Source organism: Salvelinus fontinalis, chromosome 15, assembly GCF_029448725.1.
Source record: "Salvelinus fontinalis isolate EN_2023a chromosome 15, ASM2944872v1, whole genome shotgun sequence".
NCBI classification, from domain to species: Eukaryota; Metazoa; Chordata; class Actinopteri; order Salmoniformes; family Salmonidae; genus Salvelinus; species Salvelinus fontinalis.
Genome location: NC_074679.1, coordinates 25,699,324 through 25,727,167, shown reverse-complemented (window position 1 = coordinate 25,727,167; position 27,844 = coordinate 25,699,324). Strand labels below are relative to the sequence as shown.

At 41.4% G+C, this 27,844-nt stretch overlaps 1 protein-coding gene across 2 annotated transcripts; it reads right to left on the bottom strand.

Moving 5' to 3' along the window:
- Positions 1-172: 172 nt before the first annotated feature.
- On the bottom strand, positions 173-27,844 carry acp7 (acid phosphatase 7, tartrate resistant (putative)). 2 transcript variants are annotated; one of them, XM_055863087.1, is made up of 15 exons: positions 27,739-27,809; positions 27,221-27,367; positions 26,319-26,459; positions 24,612-24,815; positions 24,308-24,490; positions 24,097-24,122; positions 22,910-23,007; positions 13,628-13,690; positions 12,619-12,733; positions 12,285-12,398; positions 11,517-11,583; positions 4,640-4,707; positions 4,473-4,544; positions 3,198-3,335; positions 2,296-3,032 (listed from the first exon to the last, which is right to left on the bottom strand). In XM_055863087.1, exons 3-15 carry the CDS (start codon positions 26,425-26,427, stop codon positions 2,967-2,969), a joined length of 1,323 nt encoding a protein of 440 aa, XP_055719062.1. In that variant the 5' UTR covers positions 26,428-26,459; positions 27,221-27,367; positions 27,739-27,809; the 3' UTR covers positions 2,296-2,966. The 2 variants fall into 2 exon arrangements, with proteins under 2 accessions (XP_055719060.1, XP_055719062.1); XM_055863085.1 differs by lacking the exon at positions 27,221-27,367 and having other exon boundaries at positions 173-3,032; positions 27,739-27,844.

Sequence of the window (27,844 nt, the reverse complement as noted above, 5' to 3'; positions counted from 1 at the left end):
TTTATAGTGAATAAAATGGAACGTAAACGGACACACAAGAAAATAACATCTTTGTTAAAGATACAGAAATAATTACTTCTGTCAACAAAGGACTTTTAACCGCAAACCTGCTGTCTCTGCCGTAGACAGTAATAAGCACATCGTATTTCACAAATAGGCATGCGATCTGAAGTGACCTATTATTTTCTCTTTTTATTTTATTTTTTTCTTTTCCTAGAAAGGGATACATTTTTCACAAAAACACATGAAGTCAACAACAGACAAACGTGAATACCATGTGATACACTCATTAACAGCATGAACTTTATGCATACAAAGCAGCCCCCTCTGCTGAAATGAGATCTATGTATTGTCCTCTCATGTAATATACATTACAGTTAGATGATTGAGAGGGAAAACATCAGAGCTTTCTAGGATTATAAATGGTGGTCATCAATCATAGTAAACAAACACAATGTCTCAAGATATACATTTACAGCAAGTCAACCAGTCTCCCTCCACCCGACAAATTGTACCTTGTGCACCTCAGCACACACAACAGTGTCTCCGCAATATACTGGATAAAGGGTCAAAGGACAGGAACACAGTGGCATAGTGGCCTTTTATCTTCAGAGTATCTTAAATAATCCCACAGCACCCCCCCAATATATTTTTTTAACGTCCTTGCCTATGGTAAACTAACATGCACACTTCTTCTTTTCTTTACTTACTAGCACTGACTTATAGCTAATAGCTACTTTATTGAGGTAAAATGTACCTACTATGACTGAAATACGCTACATGACCAAAAGTATGTGGACACCTGCTCGTCAAACATTCATTAATATGGAGTTTTTACCCCCTATTGTTATAACAGCCTCCACTCTTCTGGGAAGGCGTTCCACATTGCAGCGGGGACTTGCTTCCATTCAGCCACGAGCATTAGTGAGGTCAGGCACTGACGTTGGGCGATTAGGCCTGGCTCGCAGTCAGTGTTCCAATTCGTCCCAAAGGTGTTCGATGGGGTTGAGGTCGGGGTTCTGTGCAGGCCAGTCAAATTCTTCCACAGCGATCTTGACAAACCATTTCTGTATGAACTTTGCCTTGTGCAAGGGGGCATTGTCATGTTGAAACAGGAAAGGGCCTTCCCCAAACTTTTGGCACAAAGTTGGAAGCACAGAATCATCTAGAATGTCATTGTATGCTGTAACGTTAAGATTTCCCTTCTCTGGAACTAAGGGGCCTAGCCCGAACCATGAAAAATATTCCCAGACCATTATTCCTCCTCCACCAAACTTTATGCATTGGGACAGGAGGCATTCTCCTGGCATCCACCAAATCCAGATTCGTTCATTGAACTGCCAGATAGTGAAGAGTGATTCATCAATCCAGAGAACACGTTTCGACTGCTCCAGAGTCCAATGGCGGCGAGTTTCACACCACTCCAGCCAACGCTTGGCGATCTTAGGATTGTGTGCTGCTCGGCCCTATCAGCCCATTTCATGAAGCTCCCGACAAACAGTGCTTCCAGAGGCAGTATGGAACTCGGTAGTGAGTGTTGCAACCAAAGACAGATAATGTAAGGTAGTAAAACTGGCAATTAACAGGAGGCATGCGCACTAGGCTAGGAAATGGGCACGTACTGTTCGATGACCCAGGCCTCAGGCGACCTCGAACTCTGAGCTACTGTTGGGCTCAGTAAATTAACAACCTCCTACGTGTAGCCACTGCATGTGTGCAATGTGTAACTTCAACTTCCTGTGTAGCTACCTTTAAAGCCCCATACTGTGATGTTAATTGCTTCCTTTTTTTAACATTTGGCTGTTGGTCCAGGTGACGAGTTGTAAAACCTTTTCAATTTACAGGGACTTTATTTTTATTTATTCACTTGGCAGAATGGTTATGTACGGGTTACGGTACAGTACCTATTTTGTCATGTACTGCATTTTAACAGCTGGAGTCTGTTAGCTCAAACACACATTGAGTTGGGCTGGTGGGCTGCCAGTAACCATACCAGTCAGCATGCAGCTCCTGACTGTTGTTGTGTTGGACAAGTCAACTGAGGCTGCAGCGTTTTAGACTCGCCAAGTAAGGATCAGTCATCTTGATGGAATGATGAGAGACTTGATCTTTTAAACATATTTCCAGGTCTTGGCCAGTGGAAAACGTGCCTGGTGCAGCAGATAGGATATGGCCTGGTGGTACTATCCCTTAGTGTGCCTGTGAGGACTCAGGGCAGGTTGAGTTAAAGGAGCCCATTGTTTGTTTGAGATGGCCTGCCGGGTGCCTGCTGCTTCTGGAGAAACTCAAATACACTTGGAAAGACAGGATTTATTGATATAGTTAAAAGTCCGATGCCTTGTTTTACAGTACCATTCTTAATAACAAGACAGTAAAATAAGACGATTGAATCATAGTATTTTTCTATTGGTGCTTTAAACAACAGTTTGTTTGTTCCTTTCTCACTAACAATATACATTTTTTATGTTAAACATTTAACAGATACAGTACATACAAATCTAGGTAGCAATATGAGTAGACTGTTATAAAATGTAAGCCCCTTACAACCATTTTTCAGGGGAAACTAACCACAATGTGTCCATTTGAATGAAACTAAGATGTACAGAGTTATGATTGTGATCTACTGTATAAAATAACTGTCACCTCAGTTTGGGCCTCTCCCACTGTGCTCAGCTAATTCACTGATTTCATCTTGATTCTTGAATAACCAACAGTAGACAGCATAAATATGAGCAGACAGTTTGAAATCTGAAGATTCGCTTTTCCTCCCAATCTGAAACGTGTGTCTAATTCCTAATGGTCCTCCACGGATGGGCCTGTTTGCAAAGATTTCCATTATTTGGAAAATAATAATTTTCCTATGATTGGTTTGATAGCAGTCAACAGTGCAGTTCACCATGATTAGGTTTCAAAGTGCATTTCCTGAGAAGAGATGTTGATTTGATTGGCTGGGGTTCTTGGGGTCTTCAGAACCAGGCTGAGAAACCGTGTTTTTCCTTCACCACCCAGACGCTGTCGATCACCTTACCATACTGAACGACAAAGAGGCATTCTCCTTTATCACTGAGCCAACAAAACTGAATGAACAGTGCAATGACTTGTTTTTTTCCCCATGAAGTGTATTACATATCAGTAAGAGATTGGAGAAGATCATCCACTTCATAGATATAGAACTGAGGACTTCCCTCTCTGCTCACCTGGTCATCGGAGACCTGCTCCAGGTACAGGTGGGTGGTGTTGTGCACCTGCATGCGGGTAAATCCATAATCTGTACTGCGGAAGGCACTCCAGTCCCTCGGATTAGGGACGAACGGATCATGATTCTCACGGCAGCCCTGAAAAGACCAGATATCTACAAGCCATCCTACAGTGCCAAGTGAAAGTCTAAACACCCCTTGCACAATTCAGATTTTGCTGACTTGAAGTGAAACAAAAATAAGAGATTACATAACATGTTCTTCCCCCTAAAGAACATCTAAATGGCACCTGGGCTGGAATAATACATTATGGCCTCTCTTGCATTTCAAAGATGGTACAAGAAAAACGCTTGTTTTGTTTCTCTTTGTATTATCTTTTACCAGATCTAGTGTGTTATATTCTCCTACATTAATTTCAAACTTCAAAGTATTTATTTTCAAATGGTATCAAGAATATGTATATCCTTGCTTCAGATCCTGAGCTACAGGCAGTTAGATTTGGGTATGTCATTTTAGGTGAAAACTGAAAAAAAGGGTCCGATCCTATTAACCCAAACCTGAAGGTTTTAAATTTAGGCCAAAAAGTTATTGGAATCATTTCTTATCCTCCCCTGATCTATTCCTGTTTAAAAATGTTTCCCAGACATGTTCTTAAGCTCATTGGTGGCTTTGCTGTTGAATTGTTAGACATTCACTAACCAAGGGAACTTAGACACAAGAACTAAAATCATGAGAACCACTACTTTTGCAAACAGATAGACCTCATTCAACAAATATGATTTTGTATGAAAATATTTTCTCTTAAACTTATTTAGATGTACCTCAGCAAGGGGTGTGAAGACCTTTGCAATTAAGACTTGTTATTTGAGAAAAAGTATTTTACTTGGAAAATGTGGAGGTTGTGTAGATCAGTGAAAAAAATCAAAAAATCAATTTTAGGTAGCAAAATATTAAAACTGCAAGGCTGTGTAGACTTTCACTAAGCACTGTATGCTTCTTCACAGTCCTTTGATAGTCTATAGTGTCCTGTTTTCAGTCAAAGGTTCATGTTGTTTGTGGAGAGCCACATGCCTCCCTAAAGCTCATTCTCAGGCATCTGACATTTGGAACAGGACTGAGGCTCTGGTGCGGTCCTGACACCACTTTGATATGGGGATAACCAACTCATGTGTGGTTGGATGACCAAGAGTGTCCTGCTTTGTTGACTGCATTTATACACCACAGCACACCACCCATTGACTGAAAAAGGAGAGGTCAAAGCAGTGGTCTACTTACAGCAGAGCCTGTGATGATATGTACTGGGGCTTTGGGGTTTACATAAGGCTGTTCGATGCTCCCATTGAAGACCTGGAAGAGGAACATTAATAAAGGCTCTTCAGTCTGACAAAACACTGATGACATGGAGAGTGTGTGATGTAGTGATTATTCACATGGGAACTGACCTTGTAGCCATAGACAGGCCACAACCTCTCATATGTGTGTTCATGGGCCCACAGCTCCAGGTCCACTCCTGGAAGAAGATGTCGCATTAGTTGATATGACAATTTTGATACAGTACTTACCTACTATAAGCCTGGGCAATATACATATAGCATGATTTTCAATACTGAAGAAAATACAAATACCACAGCCTTGACATTCCACATTTTGTTGTTACATCCTGATTAAAAAAATAATAATTACAATATCCCATTATGTCAATGGAATTATGTTAAGGTGTTTTGTAACCAATGCCTCTTTCCACTCATCAAATTACAGGTGCACAGTCTGTATAATGTCAAAGTATAATTACGCTTTTAGAAAGGTCCACAAATGTCAAATGAAAAGCCTTGAGTCAATAATAATTCAACCTCTTTCTTATTTTATGGCAAGCCTAAATCCATTCAGGATTAAAAATGTACTTAAGTAACATACAGTAAGTTGCATAGAGTGTGCAATAACATGACTCTCATCTCTGTACCCCATACATATAATTATCTGTAAGGTCACTCAGTCAAGCAGTACATTTCAAACACAGATTGAGCCACAAAGACCATTGAGGTTTTCCAATGCCTCGCAAAAAAGGAAACCTGGTAGAAGGGTAAACATTTTAAAAACAGACATTGAATATACTTTTGAGCGTGGTGAAGCAATTAATTATACTTTGGATGGTGCATCAATACACCCAGTCACGACAAAGATACAGGAGTCCTCCCTAATTAATTTGCCGGAGAGGAAGGAAACCACTTAGGGATTTCACCTTGAGGTCAAGGGTGACTTTAAAACAGTTAGATTTTAATGGCTGTGATAGGAGAAAACTGAGGATGGATCAACATTGTAGTTACTCCACAAAACTAACATAATTGACAGAGTGAAAGGAAACCTATATAGAATCAATGATTTTATTAAAACATGCATCCTGGTCACAACAAGGCACTAAAGAAAATGTGGCAAAGCAATTCCATTTTTGTCCTGAATACAAACTGTTATGTTTGGGGCAAATCCAATACATTACCGAGTACCACTCTATATGTTCAAGCATAGTGGTGGCTGCATCATGTTATGGGTATGCTTGTAATTGTTAAGGACTGGGGAGTTGTTCCAGGTTAAAAAAAAGGTTTACTGAAAAGAGCTAAGGACAGGCAAAAATCCTACAAGAAAAGTAGACTGAACCAGGTTTCCACCAGACACGGGGAGATGAATTCACCTTTCAGCAGGAAAATAACCTAAAACAAGGCCAAATCTAAACTGGAGTTGCTTACCAAGACAGTGAAGATTCCTGAGTTACAGTTGACTTAAATCAGCTTGAAAAATCTATAGCAACACCTGAAAATGGTTGTCTAGCAATGACCAACAAATCAAATCAAAGTGTATTTGTCACCTGTGCCGAATACAACAGGTGTAGGTAGACCTTACAGTGAAATGCTTACTTACAGGCTCTAACCAACAAAGCAATTTTTAAGTTAAAAAAAGGTATTAGGTGAACAATAGATAAGTAAAGAAATAAAAACAACAGTAAAGAAGACAGTGAAAAATAACAGTAGCGAGGCTATATACAGTAGCGAGGCTATAACAGTAGCCAGGCTATATACAGGTCCCAGTTAGTCGGGCTGATTGAGGTAGTATGTACATGTAGGCATGGTTAAAGTGACTACGCAAATATGATAAACAAAGAGTAGCAGTAGCGTAAAAGAGGGGTTGGCGGGTGGTGGGTGGCAGGACACAATGCAGATAGTCCGGTTAGCCAATGTGCAGGGGCACCGGTTAGTTGGGCTAATTGAGGTAGTATGTACATGAATGTACAGTTAAAGTGACCATGCATATATGATAAACAGAGAGTAGCAGCAGCGTAAAATAGGGTTGGGGGGGGGGGGGGGGGGGGAATGCAAATAGTCCGGGTAGCCGTTTGATTACCTGTTCAGGAGTCTTATGGCTTGGGGGTAGAAGCTGTTGAGAAACCTTTTGGTCCTAGACTTGGCGCTCCAGTACTGCTTGCCGTGTGGAAGTATAGAGAATAGTCTATGACTGGGGTGGCTGCGGTCTTAGACAACTTTCAGGACCTTCCTCCGACACCGCCTGGTGTAGAGGTCCTGGACGGCAGGCAGCTTAGACCCAGTGATGTACTGGGCCGTACACACTACATTCTGTAGTGCCTTGCTGTCGGAGGCCGAGCAGTTGCCATACCAGGCAGTGATACAACCAGTCAGGATACTCTCAATGGTGCAGCTGTAGAACCCTTTGAGGATCTGAGAACCCATGCCAAATCTTTTTAGTTTCCTGACGGGGAATAGGCTTTGACGTGCCCTCTTCACGACCGTCTTGGTGTGTTTGGACCATTCTAGTTTGTTGGTGATGTGGACACCGAGGAACTTGAAGCTCGCAACTTGCTCCACTACAGCCCCGTCGATGATAATGGGGCCGTGCTCGATCCTCCTTTTCCTGTAGTCCACAATCATCTCCTTAGTCTTGTTTACGTTGGGGGATAGGTTGTTATTCTGGCACCACCTGGCCAGGTCTCTGACCTCCTTCCTATAGGCTGTCTCGTCGTTGTCGTTGATCAGGCCTACCACTGTTGTGTCGTCTGCAAAATTAATGATGGTGTTGGAGTCGTGCCTGGCCATGCAATCGTGGGTGAACAGGGATTATAGGAGGGGACAGAGCATGCACCCCTGAGGGGCTCCAGTGTTGAGGATCAGAGTGGCAGATGTCTTGCTACCTACCCTCACCACCTGGTGCTGCCCGTCAGGAAGTCCAGGATCCAGTTGCAGAGACAGGTGTTCAGTCCCAGGATCCTTAGCTTAGTGATGAGCTTTGAGGGTACTATGGTGTTGAACGCTGAGCTGTAGTCAATGAATAGCATTCTCACGTAAGTGTTCCTTTTGTCCAGGTGGGAAAGGGCAATGTGGAGTGCAATAGAGATTGCATCATCTGTGGATCTGTTGGGGAGGTATGCAAATTGGAATGGGTCTAGGGTTTCTGGGATAATGGTGTAGATGTGAGCCATTACCAGCCTTTCAAAGCACTTCATGGCTATGGACGTGAGTGCCACGGGTCTGTAGCCATTTAGGTAGGTTTCCTTAGTGTTCTTGGGCACAGGGACTATGGTGGTCTGCTTGAAACATGTTGGTATTACAGACTCAATAAGGGACATGTTGAAAATGTCAGTGAAGACACCTGCCAGTTGGTCAGCACATGCCCGGAGCACACACCCTGGTAATCCGTCTGGCCCCGCAGCCTTGTGAATGTTAGCCTGTTTAAAGGTCTACTCACATCGGCTACGGAGAGTGTGATCACACAGTCGTCCATAACAGCTGATGCTAGCACAGAAGTTATTTAGCTCGTCTGGTAGGCTCGTGTCACTGGGCAGCTCACGGCTGTGCTTCCCTTTGTCATCTGTAATGGTTTGCAAGCCCTGCCACATAAGACGAGCGTCAGAGCCGGTGTAGTACGATTCATTCTTAGTCCTCTATTGACGCTTTGCCTGTTTGATGGTTCATTGGAGGGCATAGTGGGATTTCTTATAAGCTTCTGGGTTAGAGTCCCGCATCTTGAAAGCGGCAGCTCTACCCTTTAGCTCAGTGCGAATGTTGCCTGTAATCCATTGCTTCTGGTTGGAGTATGTGCGTACAGTCACTGTGGGGACGACGTTCTCAATGCGCTTATTGATAAAGCCAGTGACTGATGTGGTGTACTCCTCAATACCATCGGAAGAATCCCGGAACATGTTCCAGTCTGTGTGGTTTAGCATCTGCTTCATCTGACCACTTTTTTTATAGAGTCACTGGTGCTTCCTGCTATAATTTTAGCTTGTAAGCAGGAATCAGGAGGATAGAATTGTGGTCAGATTTACCAAATGGATGGCGAGGGAGAGCTTTGTACGCGTCTCTGTGTGTGGAGTACAGGTGATCTATAATTTTTTACCCTCTGGTTGCATATTTAACATGCTGATAGAAATTAGGTAGAACTGATTTAAGTTTCACTGCATTAATGTCTCAGGCCACTAGGAGCACCGCCTCTGGGTGAGTGGTTTCCTGTTTGCTTATTTTCTTAAAACAGCTGAATGAGTGCGGACTTAGTGCCAGCATCCGTCTGCGGTGGTAAATAAACAGCCACGAAAAGTATAGCTGAAAACTCTTGGCAAGTAGTGTGGCCTGCAATTTATCACAATATACTCTACTTCAGGCGAGCAAAATCTTGAGACTTCCTTAGATTTCGTGATCCAGCTGTTGTTTACAAATATGCAAAGACCCCCCCCCCCCTCATCTTACCGGAGTGTGCTGTTCTATCTAGCCGGTGCAGCGTATATCCTGCTAGCTGAATAGCCTGTCATCATTCAGCCACGATTCTGTGAAACATAAGATGTTACAGTTTTTGATATCCCGCTGGTAGGATATTTGTGATCGTAGCTCGTCTAATTTACTCTCCAATGATTGTACGTTGGCGAGTAATATTGACGGTAACGGCAGCTTTCCCACTCGCCTTCTGCGGATGCTTACGAGGCACCCCGCTCTGTGTCCTCTGTACCTGCGTCTCTTCCTGTTGCCAATAACTGAGATGTTGGCCTTGTCGGGTGTTCGGAGCATGTTCTGTACGTCCTGCTTGTTGAAGAAAAAATCTTTGTCTAATCCGAGGTGAGTGATCGCTGTCCTGATATCCAGAAGCTCTTTTTTGCCGTAAAATATGGTGGCAGAAACATTATGTACAAAATAAGTTACAAATAATGAGAGAAAAAAAACACATAATAGCACAATTGGTTGGGCGCCCGTAAAACTGCTGCCATTTCTTCCGGCGCCATTTTTTCAACAACCAATTTGACAGAGCATGAAGCAAAAAAAAAGCACATGTTGAACAATCCAGGTATGGAAAACTCTTAGATACTTGCCCAGAAAGACTCACAGCAGCAATCACTGCCAACGGTGATTCTAACATGCATTGACTCACAGGGTTGAATACTTATCCAATAATACACACACAGTACCAGTCAAATGTTTGGATACACCTACTCATTCAAGGGTTTCTTTAGTTTTACTATTTTCTACATAGTTTTGATGACTTTACTATTGTTCTACTATGAAATAACACATATGGAATCATGTAGTAACTAAAGTGTTAAATCAAAATATATTTTCTATTTGAGATTCTTCAAAGTAGCCACCCTTTGCCCTGATGACAGCTTTGCACACTCCTGGCATTCTCTCAACCAGCTTCATCTGGAATGCTTTTCCAACAGTCTTGAAGGTGAGCACTTGATGGCTGCTTTTCCTTCACTCTGCGGTCCAACTCATCCCAAACCATCTAAATTGGGTTGAGGTTGGGTGATTGTGGAGGCCAGGTCATCTGATGCACACTCCATCTCTCCTTGGACAAATAGCCATTACACAACCTGGAGGCGTGTTGGGTCATTGTCTGGTTTAAAAACAAATGAGAGTCCCATTAAGCGCAAACCAGATGGGATGGCGTATCGCTGTGCTAGTCATGCTGGTTAAGTGTGCCTTGAATGCTATTTAAAATCACAAACAATGTCACCAGCAAAGCACCCCCACACCAATACACCTCCAAAGGACAGATTTCCACCAGTCTAATCTCAATTGCTTGTGTTTCTTTGCCCAAGCAAGTCTCTTCTTATTGGTGTCCTTTAGTAGTGGTTTCTTTGCAGCAATTCAAACATGAAGGCTTGAGTCACTGAACAGTTGATGTCGAGATGTTTCTTACTTGAACTCTGTGAAGCATTTATTTGGGCTGCAAGTTGAGGTGCAGCTAACTAATGAACTTATCTCTGCAGCAGAGGTAACTCTGGGTCTTCCTCTCCTGTGGCGGTCGTCATGAGAGCCAGTTTTATCATAGATTGATGGTTTTTGCGACTGCACTTGAAGAAACTTTCAAAGTTCTTGAAATTGTCCGGATTGACTGACCATGTTTTAAAGTAATGATGGACTGTCATTTCTCTTTGCTTATTTGAGCTGTTCTTGGTCTTTTACCAAATAGGGCTATCTTCTGTATACCAACCCTACCTTGTCACAATACAACTGATTGGCTCAAAGAAATTCCACAAATGAACTTTTAACAAGGCACACCTGTTCATTTAAATGCATTCCAGGTGACTCCCTCATGAAGCTAGTTGAGAGAATACCAAGAGTGTGGGAAGCTGTCATCAAGGCAAAGGGTGGCTACTTTCAAGAATCTCAAATACATTTTGATTTGTTTAACACGTTTTTGGTTACTACATGATTCCATATGTGTTATTTCATAGTTTTGATGTCTTCACTATTATTCTACAATGTAGAAAATAGGAGAAATAAAGAAAAACCCTCAGGTGTCCAAACTTTTGACTGGTAATGTATATATTTTTAAATAGCACCCCTTGTGTGCACATTCGGTAATACCGTATACTTCAGCATGGTACAGAAATAGTATGAAAATCTGGATACCACCCAAGCCTATCTACAAAGACTATGGACAGCAACACAAAGGACTAGGAGCAACTGCGGGATCCTCAGGCCTTTTCATTGTATTATACAATATAGCCATGAAAAGGTGCATTATGACCATTTTAATTAATGAACCCCATAGAATATACCTCACATGTTTTACCTATTTACTCATGTTTGCTATTCAAAGAGCACTAAGTATAAGAGTTCCACTCAAGAAACACAACCAACAAGCGAGAGAAATGTAACATTGAAAAACATTTGGATAATGCTCTGCTGTTGTAATAAAGGAAACGTTTTTGGATTACTCTGTTCAAGCCGAGTGCGGGGACGTTAGTCTGTCTGAGAGGACAGATTTGTGACGGTAACAACTATTAGAGCACAGTTCTGTTGTGTAAAATGGAGACCATACCGTATAGATACAATAGATCCTCCAGACCTGGCGCTGGCGGTTTTGTGTCATTCCGTCCGAGGCGGACCTGAAACAGAGCAGAGACACAGAGCATGCTGGGATTAGGATCAGAAACGTCATCGGATATCACCCTCATGTCCATGCCAGGCTGTCACTCCTTACCCATGCCAAGTGCTGAATGCAACAGGTCTGAATGGAAACTGTGCTTCAGGGCTAATATGGACTAGCCAGATGCCTCAGACGTTGACAGTTTTAGTCAGACACGGCAATTAATGTCTCCAGCAACAGAGCAGAAAACAAATCCTGTAAATGCTTGTATTTAACATAGAATAGTTCTATGGGACACAGCCTAGCTGTTCTTCACACATCTATCAATGCTATGTCAAGTAAATCAGGGCCAAGTGTTATAAAGCGTATTAACAGAGTGATAGAGCCTACTTGGTCAGAAAATAACGGCAATCAACATGTAATGAGTAAATAGTTGCACTGAGGGGGAGCAGGGAGTTACTTCTGCTTGTAAAACTTCACTTATGATCAGTACAGAGGATGTTTGGCCAGTTGCTCAGATTTGGTCAGAGACTCTAAAACCCCTGTACATATTAACACTAGTTGCTGTGGAAGTTCACTTGCTGAAAGCAAATTGTCAATTAATTCTTACATCCAAGAATACCATTCAATTTCACAACTAATACAGAGGGTATAATCATCCATCCATGTAATTGACCCCCCTCTCTCTCTAATCAGTGAGGTGTTTTGTGCCGTCCATACATAGCTCTCAAACTGGGTGCAGTCGTCTTTGTCGTTGTTAGAGCAGTACATGGGTCTGTGTCCCATAGTGATGATCCAGGGGCGCTCTGCTCGGTTCTCTGGCTTGTTGGCCTCCTGAGAAAGGATCAGACAAGAGAATGAGTCCCATCGCTGTGTGTGTGCACATGCACGTGTGTGTGGGCGCACATGTGTGTGTTTGTACTGTTTAGGACACCAAAGTTTATTACTCAAGAAATACTACTAAAAAGGGCATTACTGTCACTGCCAGGTTCAGTTGTCCAGAGATGCGACAAATGGCTTCACTAATACTGGCACTGTAAATGAAGTACCTTACCTCAAGGTCATTTTTAAGCCACTCGTACTGCTTGAAGATGAGGTCCACACCATAATCAAGAAAGAAGTAAATCTCAGTGGAGAGAGAAATGATATGGGCTGATCCTACATTCCAGCTGTGGACAGAGCATACAAACGATTAAAAGCCTTGACCATCCAAAGTAAACAAACTACTGATACAGACACATACTTAGTCTATAGTGAAAGACTTTCCCCAAAGGAACATTTGCAAAGGAGCATGTGAAAGATGCAAATTTAACTAACTTGCATTATGTAATAGGCTACATGACATGCATATTACCTTTTGATACATTGCACAAACAAAGAAAATAGTGCTGTGTCATCAGTGCTATTTTACGGTACAATCTCTCAAACATTACTAGCTATCTTGTTTTCCAATGGAAGGGATGTGGGTAGTGACCGTGAGAGCCCTATGATTGCACGTTAGCTGGCAGAGTGGGGGACCAGGAGAGAGCCATTCTGTATGTGGCTAGCTCACTGCTAAATTGGACAAGATTTAGTGCAGGGATGGGCAACTTTAATCGGAGTGGGGGACAAAGAATCTGAGCTCATCAAGGGGGGCCGCAGTGGCTTGCGGGTCGGCGTAGCCATAGTCTTTGCGGATCCTTAGCAACATTTGTGTCCCTCATGTCCATGTCGGTCTCCTCAGGCATCACCCCAGTCCTGCGTGCTGTGCAGGTGCTGGAAAGAAGGGGCCTCATCCCTTCTTTAGCCTGAGTCAGGGGAGTGAGGGGCAGGTCTGTGGTCTAGGAGGTTTTATCTTACTGCCTCAGAGAATGGCCTGTGTGTTATGAGCCTGCCACAGATCGGATGTATGGCTCCTTTGTGCAGTCAGCCCTTTCACTCAGACTGAACCAAAGTGTTCCATAGGGGATGCTAGTTAGAGCTCCCCTCTCTTCGGCCAAATCATTTGGGGGTGAGTTTACTTTCATCAATGACCACTTCTATACAGTAGAGGGTAAATGTGTGTGTGGTAGATGCTCCCTTACCTGTACCATAAACCCTCAGTCTGTCCTGGCATGCTGAAGCGGTTCCTGTAGTTGGAGAAGTTGCTGTGAAAACAGAACGGGTTCGGCTAATGAGATGCATGGACTGTAGTGTTCCATCTAGGTGCCTTAAATACCTCAGGTGAGATATTTAGTGCCAGAAACATTAGTTCTATCATCATGTGGTTCCCTTGTCAGTACTCGTAAATGTCACAGGTGTGACAAATTGGTTTTAATTTTCACCAAGCTGGCATTGGCATTGGTTGATTATTTTCCCTTTAAAAAACTCTTATTTTGCTTCCAGGCAGCCGCCCACAGGAACTTGAAGAAACCTGGACACCTGCCTTGGGACTGGGTCACTTTCTGTTTATTAGGTTTGTGTAATTGACTGAAATTATTACTTTGCATTGGTTTGAACAAAAAGTGGATAATTTATTTGGCTAAATGACTTGAATCTGAACTGAAATAAATTGAACTTGATGTATATTGGAAACCTAAAGTGTATTTTTGTAAAGCCATGCATTGACAAAGTTAAACTGGAATCAAACAACCCTATTGTCTGGTCTTTCACACCACCTGCTCAACCCAGATCTTAGAACCTGTCATTCGCACTTTGTGACATAAACAAGGCTAATCTTAGACAGCTATTCAGAATACATACTACAGAAAGATTCATTACACAATGACACTGACATTTTTTGTAGATGCTAGCCAATCGTGGTCGTTACCTCTCCCACCCACCAATCCCATACTCACAATAGCTTGAGTCACATTCCTCATGGAGATGACCTATCTAGCCAACTTTGACTACAGAAGTAAAGCATCTGCTTTAAACCTGCATAGAATACAGCCATTTAAAAACACTAGTCCACTGCTACAGACAGGATAGGATACGACCAGACGGTATTTCCTACAACGCCACCACCTCTACCGCTGGTCATTTATCAATATTATAGTGCCAGAACCACCAAATTGGGACACACACAGACCGAACCGGTTCCCCTAATGAGACCCAAACCGAGACTTGTGCCTTGGAGAGCACCAGTCGCAGGCGTGCTATCCACCCACCCAAACACGTGCCATTTCCTAAATATTTCAATTGGCCAAACCTGTGTTAACAAGCGGCATGCAAAAAGGAAAAGCCTTTCTAGGAAGACGGTCACTAACGACGGCAGGCCAAGCCAAGAGCTAGCTGTCTTCAGGGGTTTACAGATTTTAATTTCACCAATAAAACTGGGAGCCAATCTTCCTTCCAGTGAAAGCAGTAGGGTCATTCCACAAACTTATTGTCTTTTGCATCCCTTTGATATTTTAAGTAGAAATTGTGCAACAATATTTCATTTTAAAAGCCTGTTAAAGTATATTAAATAAAGTGCCCTTTAATATAGACTGCATGGGGAATAAAATAAATTAGATTTTTCTTTTATGAATAAAGACTTGCAAAAGTGTTTTTTATTTCCCTCTGTCAACACTGTAACTTCTAGGAAGATTTTAACCCACTTAACCCCAGCATTTCTCCCTATTTTCATCATTGTAAAGCCCTTGCTACTTTGTTGCTTTGACTAAGTCATTTCTGAAGATGATTATTTATATCTTGTGATTAGTGATTCATTTACATCTGTCCCTCATTTTAAGGTCAACCCTGTCACGTGAACTGAACTCTCGTTTGAATAAAAATAAACATTGAACATGTAGTCAAATCATAGTGTAAAAGCATATTACTTTTTTGGCAATTTACTGGTGTTTTGTGGTGGAAAACTGAGTGGGTCAAGCATAACACATTAACCCTGTTACCCATAGACAGACTAGAAATGTTTTAACAATAAAACATTTTTGGGTGTAACTTGCATTAAAATGCCCATCCCGGTTGCACACATGGGGATTTATGGCTGATTTAAGATGAAGTCGTCAACCCTGTTACGGTCAACCATGTTACTTTATTTGTCACTTAATAGGCACTTACTATAGTCCTTTTTTTATTTAACCTCTTGAGATGGGAAAACATGTTTTTTATTAAGTTGAATATATGTTCTTTATGACAGGATGTTAAAATTAGGTGAAATCCAACGTTTTTTTTTAAATCAACTTATACTTCTCAAAAGGCACCGAATTGGTGGAACGACCCAGTAAGGTATGTGGTGAAGTGATGGGGGAGTCTGATAGCTCTCCTGGCTTATGTAAGAGGCAGACAGGGACAGAGCGACCCACCTGAGTGAGTATGGTTGCTGGAGGTCAGATGACAGGGCTAGTGCAAAGTTAGGTAACCAGAGACAGTTCTGGTCAGAGATTAAAAGGAAAGATCAGGATCATAGAGAATCTCTAGTTAATGGGATAAATTGACCTTGGGGTCAAGATTACATGGTCAAATTCAAAGCTACGATAATAACTCAATAACTGAACGCTCTGTTACAATTGACCAGTCCACCATTTGCAACAGAGATTCTGACATAATCCTTTTAATGCTGTAACATACTTAATCACAAAAAATTCTGGGTAGTTGCGAAAGGAAGCCACAGTATGTCCAGCAGAATGCAGAACTGGGAGACGCTGTGAGCAGCAGCACGTCTGAGTCAAAGCCACTTAGTCTGGAGCACAGTCATGGGTTAATTCCCCCATCTTGTGGTGGCTAGGCAGGGAAGCAGCTGACTGTTTGTTGGATGGACACGAGACGCAAGGTCTCCTTATGGGCGGACACCTCTTACCTCATACATAAAACAATATACATTTTAGGAGACCCTGGACAATGGAAATAGAACAGGGGTAATAAAAGCACTTCTATTTGGTCCAGTAATATATGGACTTGTTTTGGTATACTGAATGATATATGTGCATGTCCAAAGGGGAATTATTACAACTTCCTAAAACAGTCGCTCAGAAGTGTTTATTTTTTTCTCCTCTACACAGTGGAAAATTTGATCAGCTCAATTGAAAATGCTTATTTGTGTCATTAATTTACATTGTGTCCCCGCATTGCCCCCACCCTCTTCAACGCTGCTGCTACTCTGTTATTATCTATGCAGTCACTTTAATAGCTCTACCTACATGTACATAATTACCTCAATTACCTCGACACCGGTGCCCCCGCGCACATTGACTCTGTACTGGTACCCCCTGTATATAGCCACGCTATTGTTATTTACTGCTGCTCTTTAATTATTTGTTATTCTTATGTCTTACTTTTTTAGGGATTTTCTTAACTGCATTGTTGGTTAAGGGCATGTAAGTAAGCACTTCACTGTAAGGTCTACCTACACCTGTTGTATTCGGCGCATGTGACAAATACAATCAGTCATAGTTTTTAACTAGAAAGGCTGTTTCCCTTGTGTGATTTATTTTCCCCTAAAATAATATCAAGATACAAATTTGAAGGGAAATGTTCCAGCTTAAACCTTGTCAAATGCAATGTGGATGGACTGATTCATAATCCTAATCAACAGGACTTTCCCCTGCAAGTAAACTGTTTAGAAACCACACATACTAACAAATCAGATCAGCCTTTTCATTTCACTGATGAGTCTGAGCTACAAGATGTCAACCTAATCCTGGCTTTTTGAAACCTTAAAGGAACAATTGCTGTCTGAAAATCAATTCACGTCATGGCTCATTGTTTGAAATGGCAACAGTCACTTCCTATTGCCTCAGATGGGCCATTGAACTATAGATTGTGCGGGGGAACAAAGGCGCTCTTGACTGGCGCCTTAGCATCTCATGTGGACATGCTGGCCTCATGCAGCTGGAATGCTGAGGACTCGTGGTCAGCCCGGCTCACTTGCTTTTATCAGGGGTGAAAGTAAACCAGTACGTTCCCGTACCGAGTCCTGGCAAAATAAATATTGGGGGTACGGTGTACCGATAAAATATGGGCCTATTACAATAACTAAAATGTAAAGAAAACTGTAGGCTTTTAAAACATTATTTATCTTGATGTCAGCTGCATGAAAAATGAGTGAAATCCCTTGAAAACGGGTGGTATACAGTAAACCCTACAATGCTGTGTGGTTCCAGGAGAACACTGACATTTTTCCAAGGCAGAGATGAATGGCCGAGATTGACGCACGCAGACAGCAGTAGACTCATCAATTCAGTCCAAAAATGTAGGCATAATGATAATCACTGAAATTTGCTTTACATTCATCAAATGGCAGGTGCAAATAGCTGGAATGAATTTGTGAGTGTGAGAACGTGCGCAGGTATCCTACATGAGCCTTTGATTATTTGACAATCAGATGAAAACACACTGAATGGTTGTGTTTATGCCACATTAAAAAGGTAATACATTTTTGTTAAGTTAAATGACAAATGTTTACTACTAGGCCCACAGAGATTCTATATGTAATGTAAAAAAAAATGTGTGCACGTACTTAGTAGATCCCGTACAGGGAATATATTACATCTACTTTCACCCCTGCTTTTACAGGGGTAAGAAAATATAAATAAAAAAGTAGAGGCAACTGCTGAAAATCTTGGTTCTAAAATATTTTATACTTTTTATCTAAACAATAGAAAACATACACATACAAACGACACCATCATACGAACATCATCTACATCACACACTGTCCAAACCCACTAGCAAACACCCCCATCGCTAGCGCCCGCATCACTTTCCGCAATATGGCCTGAAACTGCACCATTTTGTTTCTCTCCGTAGCCCACGCACTTTCAATATTTAAGTAATAAATCATTTGATTGGTTCTGACAAGCACCACTGAACAAAACAGTGTTATCTGATTGAGGGGGACAGTAGGCTTTAGGCTCTGCTATCCAAGGTTGGAGGGTAGTGCTTTTTGATATCAGGTTCTGATGTCTGGTGACAAGGCCAAGAAAAACAGGCTACTGTTAGCAGTTCTTCAAAGTAGCCACCCTTTGCCTTGATGACAGCTTCGCACAGTCTTGGCATTCTCTCAACCAGCTTCACCTGTAATGCTTTTCCAACAGTCTTGAAGGAGTTCCCATATATGCTGAGCACTTGTTGGCTGCTTTTCCTTCACTCTGCGGTCCAACTTATCCCAAACCATCTCAATTGGGTTGAGGTCAGGTGATTGTGGAGGCCAGGTCATCTGATGCAGCACTCCATCACTCTTATTCTTGGCCAAATAGCCCTTACAAAGCCTGGAGGTGTGTTGGGCCATTGTCCTGTTGAAAAACAAATGATAGTCCCACTAAGCGCAAACCAGATGGGATGGCATATGGCTGCAGAATGCTGTGGTAGCCATGCTGGTTAAGTGTGCCTAGAATTCTAAATAAACTACAGTGTCACCAGAAAAGCACCCCCATACCATCACACCTCCTCCTCCATGCTTCACGGTTTGAACCACACATGCGGAGATCATCCGTTCACCTACTCTGCGTCTCACAAAAACACAGCGGTTGGAACCAAAAATCTCAAATTTGAACTCATCAGACCAACGGACAGATATCCAGCGGTCTAATGTCCATTGCTCGTGCTTCTTGGCCTAAGCAAGTCTCTTCTTATTATTGGTGTCCTTTAGTAGTGGTTTCTTTGCAGCAATTCGACCATAAAGGCCTGATTCACGCAGTCTCTTCTGAACAATTGATATTGAGATGTGTCTGTTACATGAACTCTGTGAAGCATTTATTTGCACTGGTAACTCTAATGAACTTATCCTCTGCAGCAGAGGTAACTCTGGGTCTTCCTTTCCTGTGGCGGTCCTCATGAGAGACAGTTTTATCATAGCGCTTGATGGTTTTTGCGACTGCACCTGAAGAACCTTTCAATTTTCCAAATTGACTGACCTTCATGTCTTCAAGTAATGATGGACAGTCATTTATCTTTGTTTATTTTAGCTGTTCTTGCACTAATATGAACTTGGCATTTTACCAAATAGGGCTATATTCTGTATACCACCCCTATCTTGTCACAACACAACTGATTGACTCAAACTCTTTAAGGAAAGAAATTCCACTATTTAACAAGGCACACCTGTTAATTGAAATGCATTCCAGGTGACTACCTCATGAAGGTGGTTGAGAGAATGCCAAGAGTGTGCAAAGCTCTCATCAAGGCAAAGGGTGGCTACTTTGAAGAATTTCAAATATGAAATATATTTATATTTGTTTAACACTTTTGGTTACTACATGATTCCATGTGTTATTTCATAGTTTTGATGTCTTCACTATTATTCTACAATGAAGAAAAACCCTGTAATGAGTAGGTGTGTCCAAACTTTTGACTGGTACTGTATTATCTTTATCTCTGCATTGTCGGAAAAGGACCTGTGAGTAAGCATTTCACTGTTAGTCTACACCTGGTGTTTACGAAGCACGTGACAACTACAATTGTATTTGAAACAGACATGCACACACGTTACAGGATATGACAATAAATGGCTGAGCCTGTAAATCCCTGCCCTTTTTATGCAGCCCTCACTGAGCTGATAGCCTAGACCAAGATCCCCAGGACTAAAGCTCTGGTATTCACCCCTATAACCAGGGGGCATCAAGGTTGTCCATCAAGGACAGGGTTGTACTGAGCATGATGAGAGTGGAGTATTTAAACTAAACTTGGTCAATAATATACAGTAGCCTGTTTTTTCTGAACTGCACAGAAACAACATTACAGACCAGTAGATTGGTTGCAATTGGTTGCAATTTCAGTTTAATCCACCTGAAAGGACGGAACAAATATTACAACAAATCTTGTGGTTAAATTCAAATATAGTAATTGATAAAAAAAACTGTATTTATCGAAGAAATGTTTAAAAAAGGTATAATTTTTGTGAATGATATCATAAATAGGACTGGTGGAGTAATGTCACACATGCAGCTAACACAGACATATGGAAATGTCTGCTCTACCCAAAATTACAACCAATTAATTGCAGCATTACCACAAAAATGGAAGAGGCAGGTGGAAGGGGATAAAAGTAAGGAACTTGTATGTCGGCCTTATATTAAAGAACATAAATGGTTAAAGAAAAGTGTGATAAATAACAACATATACCAATTTCATTTAAGGACCAAAAAACTTACAGCTGTGCCATATAAATTGCAAAATAGTTGGGAAGAGATTTTCGATGTACCCATTCCATGGCACATGGTTTATGAATTGATACGCAAAACAACGCCGGATTCAAAACTTCTAATTTTTCAATTTAAATTTTTGTACAAAATTCTTGCAACTAATAGAATGTTATATATATGGGGGATACAATCTTCCCAGCTCTGTAGATTCTGCTGTGAGGAGGCAGAGTCATTAGACCATTTATTCTGGTATTGTCCGCATGTAGCTCGTTTTTGGTCACAGGTCCAGGAATGGTTGAAGAATTGCAACATTTGCGTAGAACTAACGCTACAGATAGCAATACTGGGGGATCTGAAAAGCCATAGTCAATCAATCAATAATATAATAATTATTTTAGCAAAAATGTTTATTTTTAATTTACAATCCGTGGAAGCTATGAGAATAGGAAGATTCAAATCTTTTGTGAAGCATCACAGCACAGTTGAAAAATATATGGCAAATAAAAATACGAAATGGATGATGTTGGAAGATAGATGGGAAAGGTTGAGTGGAGCTGAAGGGTGGGACTAATAACAAGATAAACAATGTAGGGCATACGGGATCTGTGAAATGTGTATAGGTGCGGAGCTATTGTGAAATAGCACAGTTACAAGTGGAAATCAAACTGGATGGACAACAGAAATAGAGGAAGGACTAAGAACAAACAAGAGAGAACTATTATAAAGTAGACTGTGTCTGTAAAATGTGTATAAGATGTATAAATAGAAGGTAAAAACAGAAATGTTCATCAGTTTACTCCAATTGGGGGATCGGTGGTAGCGTTTGCGGGGAATAATAATAAAGGTATACTCTTTAAAAAAAGTATGTATGTCTATGTAGGTATGTGTATGTATATATGTGTATATGTATGCATACGTGAATGGATATATATATTTGCCCCAAAAAATATGGGGGGTTGGAAATGATGCAGACAATTACATTGGAAGCAACATTCTTTCCGCAATATTAAGCTGATCCACCCCCCCCCCCCCCCCCCCCCCCCCACCCCCCCAAAAATAAAAATAAATAGCAGTATAACTTTAAACCGTCCCCTCGCCCCGACACGGGCGCGAACCAGGGACCCTCTGCACACATCAACAACAGTAAAAATAAAATTAAAATAAAAAATAAAAAAGCACGTGACAACTACAATTGTATTTGAAACAGACATGCACACACGTTACAGGATATGACACTAAATGGCTGAACCTGTAAATCCCTGCCCTTTTTATGCAGCCCTCACTGAGCTGATAGCCTAGACCAAGATCCCCAGGACTAAAGCTCTGGTATTCACCCCTATAACCAGGGGGCATCAAGGTTGTCCATCAAGGACAGGGTTGTACTGAGCATGATGAGAGTGGAGTATTTAAACTAAACTTGGTCAATAATATACAGTAGCCTGTTTTTTCTGAACTGCACAGAAACAACATTACAGACCAGTAGACTTTGTCTGAGAGTCATTGTGTAGTAAATAAACAAAAACAACATTTCAGTGAGTTTCTGTCAGTAGTTTCTGTTGACCTGGATGCAAGATAGGAAACTGATGTCTCAGTCAGTGTTTATTTTGGACAAAGTTTACTTGTTTAGTTATCGGTGGTTCTTGAAACACCTCCAGACCTTAGAAGCTGAAATAGTTCCCATCTGTTCCAATGGCACAGCGGAGTTGACCAAAGTGTTTTCTATAGTGGAAATGCTGTGGTTGCTCCACTCTGACCAAAGTGTTTTCTATAGTGGAAAAGCTGTGGTTGCTCCACTCTGACCAAAAAGTTGTTTTTCGAAGCTTCTACCCTTGCCTCACAGTACAGTACAGTAGCACATTATGGATATCAAGTCTGGGGAGGTCTGGCAGTCTGTCTCACCAATAAGAAATACAGCATGTAGCGAGTATTTTTCCCAAACCCTTTAATAATAGCATTGATTAGATGTGACCTGTACAGAATGCACCAAAATATGTACCAGGAGCAGAAAACATTGGCTAATGGTGAGCAGAAAATAAGCCGACTGCTATCATGTTGACTCACTGTTAATGAAGATTAGAAACTGTTCATAACACTGTCAGTTTTAATCATCAGTTTAACTAAATGACTGGTGCATGTGTGTGTGCATGTGCGTGGCTGTGAACGAGAGAGAGAAACAGAGAGAAGTAAATAATTAAACGGGGTCATAAGGTTCTACTCATGACAGACAAGCAGAGAGCAAGAGAGAGAGAGGGAGAGAGAGGAGTAAATAAGTAAAGGGGGTCATGATAAGGTCCTACTCACTATTCAGCCTCGTGGTTCCCAGGACAGGTCATATAGGGCACGTAGGCAGCTATGGACTGGATCTGACGCATGAACTCGTCTCCAATCCTACCATTGTCCTGAAACAATTAGATTTAGTCATTTACCACAGCATAACACACAGTTTCAGTGGTAATTAAACCTGATATAAGAAGGCTGACAGGATAAAAGTAAAAAGCACATTAAACGATCTAAAGCCAAAGTACTGTAAATCAATTTTCCAGACAGCTTCAGGAATGTGCCATTTGCATACCAAACAAAACCCCAATGAAACTAGAACCATTGATTTCACAACTATTCTAATGGTGGCAATTGAGCTTATGAACACACTGTGGTGGATGGCATGGTAATCTTCTGGTTTTGAGTTGCCATTGCCCTTAATGAGCTTTCAGAAAGAATTTCTATTTATAATATCAAGGAAGCCGCAAAACAGAGTTAGACATTCCAGCTCAAACTCAGCATGAATTGCGGCGATTAATTTTTATGGTTGTCTGCTCATAATGTCCAGCATTTTTCTCCATATTTGAGAAAAGTATGAAAGGAACAACATAACCAACATTGTTATTTAATTATAGGGAAACGGCAGCAGCTGATGTATGCCATTGGTGATTAATAGATGTCATAGTATTTATGAAGGGCATTGTGAGACTGGCCAGTTAGGTTTGGGGAAACATGGCCTCTGTCTACATTAGCTAGTTGTCTCGGCTGAATAGAGCCCTGCTGTTGTACTTCATGGGTTACTTCAGTGTTATGCCCCTAATTCCAGTCTTTCAGCACAGGATTAAGGCATTTCACAGCTATGCAGCTCATTACAGCAGCGTGTCTTAACCATGGCCCAGGCATGATCTGCTGATGAATAGTAATGGGACGCTAGGGATACGACTGAGCAGGGTTAGAGTAGCTCTATCTCATCTGTCATCATGGATCTAGCCAGGCACCCAGATGGGCTTAAGAGGTCTAGCCTCATGCTGACATTATCCACTTTCATATCTTACCCTGAGGGTACCATAAACTTTTAGTGTGCCCCCTTATGCCCATAGTTTAACTTCATGAAAATCTCATGAAAAAGTCCTTAAGATAAATGGTATGTGTATCATTCTACCAGCTGACCAGTGATGGACGTTGTAACGTGTGTATGTGCAGGAAACAAAAATATGTAGATATTTTACCTCATGCATGTCATATGCAAAGTCCCCTAGAAAACACAAAACCACATATTGGTCATGCATCACCTCTCCAAAGTGCACTCCATGTTACACCCAAAGTAAAACACAATGTTAAACCACTGTGATTCAAGTTATTATGTAGTTAGGATCAACAATTGTCAATATTGATAAGGTTATTCACTTAAGACAATCAGTTGGGAGTTTAACCACTTACCAACGTGTAGGATGACATCATACATCCCGACCTGGGTCTCCTTTTGCAGTCTGGCCAGAGACTGAGGGTTCTCATTGCCCATGTCCCCATAGATGGCAAACTTGGGACTCCAGCTAGTGCTCTCATTCAGAGCAGTAAAGGAGAACACATCACTCCAGCCAGCCTCACTGCCACAGTGGTACACTGCAGGGAAGAAATCACTCCCCTATAAATACTATGATGATGACAGAACATAGACCGAATGTGACAGGCAACAGACATAGCCTAAATATATCATGCTAGTTCTATTAACATGGAAACCTACCATAAGCAGAGGCAGTTCTCAGATCAGTGAGAGTGACCCTGTGGATGTACATCTTCCTCCCCTCTGATCCTCCATCCACAAACAGAGTAGCTTTGCCCTTGGCTGTCAGCTCAAACAGCCGTCCGCCCCACAGGCCGTACTCTACGGTGCTCTCCTCCGTCTCATTGAATGTAGTCCAGGTGATCTCCATAGAGCCAGGGAACCCTGGGGAGAAAAGCCCCATAGTTATCCAGCCAGATCAGGCTGCTCACCTTGCCCACCTGGAGAGAGTTACTGCCCTGGATACTTACTGAACCGCTTACGTAAGCTGGGAGAAACTCGCTCAAATGGCTGATTGTTCAATAGCTCACAGGGCTTGACATTACATTTTTTTACCACTTGTTCTAAAGCTCAAGTCACCTGCCCCCCCCCCCAAAAAAAAAAGTCTAACACCCTTTTTACATCATTGTATGATGCAAGGAACCACTTTAGAAAATAAAATTAATTACTATCTTTTTTACCATAGAGAATCAGATAAAAATGAAGGCTACACTCTGCCTATTGGCTTCTTTGAGTATTCAAACCTCAAAATACAACACTGCCCCTTTAAGGCTCTCCTGGGGGATGGTTGGCCACCCTTGGTATCCTATAAAATATTGTAACATTACAATTACAACCAAATAGTTTTTATAACTTAATAAAATTATTATCGCAAGGGCTCGAAATTAAGGGTGTCCCGTTGTCCCTGGGATGATCAAAGATATGTCTGCAGTTCAAAACAGACTCTGGGACAGTTCTGGGACGACAGATGCAAAATTCATACAACCACAGCAGATGACATGTTTTATTTATGTTTAAGTAATGAGGCTGATGCAACAGATTAGATTAAATGCAATAAATACATTAAATGAATTAAATGTAATCTAAAATAAATAAATTAAATGTAATCTGATGCAATCAGATTAGCTTAAAATGTTGATAAAGTTTTATTTCTTCATATTATAAGCTCAACAATGCGCACATGGCTTTAAGTTACGTGCGAATGTTCCAAAATGCAGTTAGTGGGAAAACACTGTTCTCAGAAGTGTACCTCGCGCACGAGCGCTTTCACGGACATAGATTAAAATATCAGTACAAAATGAAGAAAGAGGGGAGATCTAAAGATGCATCAACCAGGCAGGGTTACTAACATCACTAGGATTATGCCTTTGGCTGCTGGACAATAACATAAAGTTGATTTGAAAACCAACAGAACTTGAGAAAAATGCTGGTTTCAATGGCATATTAAGTGTTTATAAAATAATTTTCTCAACATTTCTATGGTCATATTTTGGTTAGGCTAGGCTACTTTGAAACAAGGTAAGACATGTTTCATAAAATGGCATAAAACATCCAGGTTTTAAACAATTAAGTTTATGGTTAAATAGCTTCTGCTCAGATTCAAGGTGGGTGATGTGCGGTGCGCAACAGGCACTGCCCTTCACTCTCCTCCCTCTTGATCATTTGATCAGAGTGAACCATGACTCGAGTATGTCGACAGAATCAAGCCTTTAGACCAGGAATTAGCAACTTTGTGTGGGGGACACAAACAAATCTGAATTCATCATGAGGGGCCTCAGTTGCTCGCGTGACTACGTACCACATTCAAACACCGCCCCCCAGGTTAAAGCCTGGACATATATAGAGATTTTTATATTAAAGATGAATGGAAACAGATCAAAGACCTACCTGCATAGGAAATGTGCACCTGCTCAGGCTGTGTCCCAATGGGAGGAACACTAAGCACTAGCAGGGGTGCCAAGCTCAACGCAACGAACACAGCACCAACAACAGACATCTTTGCTCTGTCTGGTCTACTTCTGCACAGTCCTGAAGGGAAAGGAGAGGTGCAATTCACACAGTAGGAAGTGGATGCCGGTAGTATACTAATATACTGCTGTGTCTGCAGTCCCATGACTTTTGTTGCCCTCTCATACAATGTCACATGATGTCATAAAAAACATGTAGGCTAGTTAAACTCAATAAACTCTGCTTCCCTTAAATGAAACCCAGCCTTTCAGGATACAAATTGTCTCAATTAGGCTACAGAAAACTGTGCCAGATAAATGTTCTTCTACAGTTGTGCTAGTGTACTGCACAGTCAGCCAGTCAGTCAGTGTGTCTCTGATGAGGAAATCAGAATCAGTTGACCAAACTGATGAAACAGCAGCCAAACCTGTGAAGTCAGCAAATGCAGTGTGGCAAGGCATGATGAGTCAATAAAGTTGTTTGTGATTGTTGATGTGTGCTCATTTAAAGGACAAGTCATTCACTTTGAGTTAATCTACTCTTGCATTGGCTTTCTAAATGATGAGAACTGTATCACTTTGATTGCCTCCTCCATAAAATTATACAAGCCTTAATATGTTATTAAAAACGTGAACTATGATTCTCTTTTAAAATAGTATTTTAGAGTGAAGTAGTGAAAGACCCAATCTACTATGAGAACAAGATAAACCTAAAAGTTATCGAAAATAGATTATTCATTCTGTACTTAAAGCAATTAAGATGTATATTTTTTTTTTATCGAATGCACTAAGCACGTTGAACACTAGGGGTTCGACAACAATAATCCAGTATGCCTATTGTACATTTAGCGCATTTATACATCCCAATAACGTCCACCAGCAATTTCGGCAATTTGAGCCTGGGGACGAGATTATTAATGAATCCCCAACAAAGTCTCTGGTCACAGTTCAGGAAAGGAGCCGGGGCTTCGTTTGGGTTAAGAAACCAAGCTGAAAAGGATAGCAAAACCAGCCTCATTAGATCAGAATATATGACTTCTTAGAAAGTACATCAACACTGACAGGTAACGTTAGGTGATTGCAGCATTAGCAAGGTAGATAACTAGTACAGTAGGTTAGTTCGAGGAAGTGTTAGTACAAGCCACTTTATATGTGCTCATCATCTGTAGCTATCCTTTTACATTCTACTGCTGTCCCGAGCTCTTTGTCAGCTGTGCTGCTGCTGTTAACAGCTAACGCTAACTGCAATGCTGGATTTACTGGCTGATAACTGTAAAACAGATATGTATCGTGGTAATTGCAAGTGTACAGTAGCTTCCTATAAATTGAAACATTAGCTAGACAGACAAAGTTGCTCTCACCTTTTCTGGCTACGTCATTATTCAAAATAACAACAATGTGCCCGCAAGGAATTGTGGGTAAAACCAGTTTACCCAGTTTGTGTGTAATCATTACTTCAAATAGTTG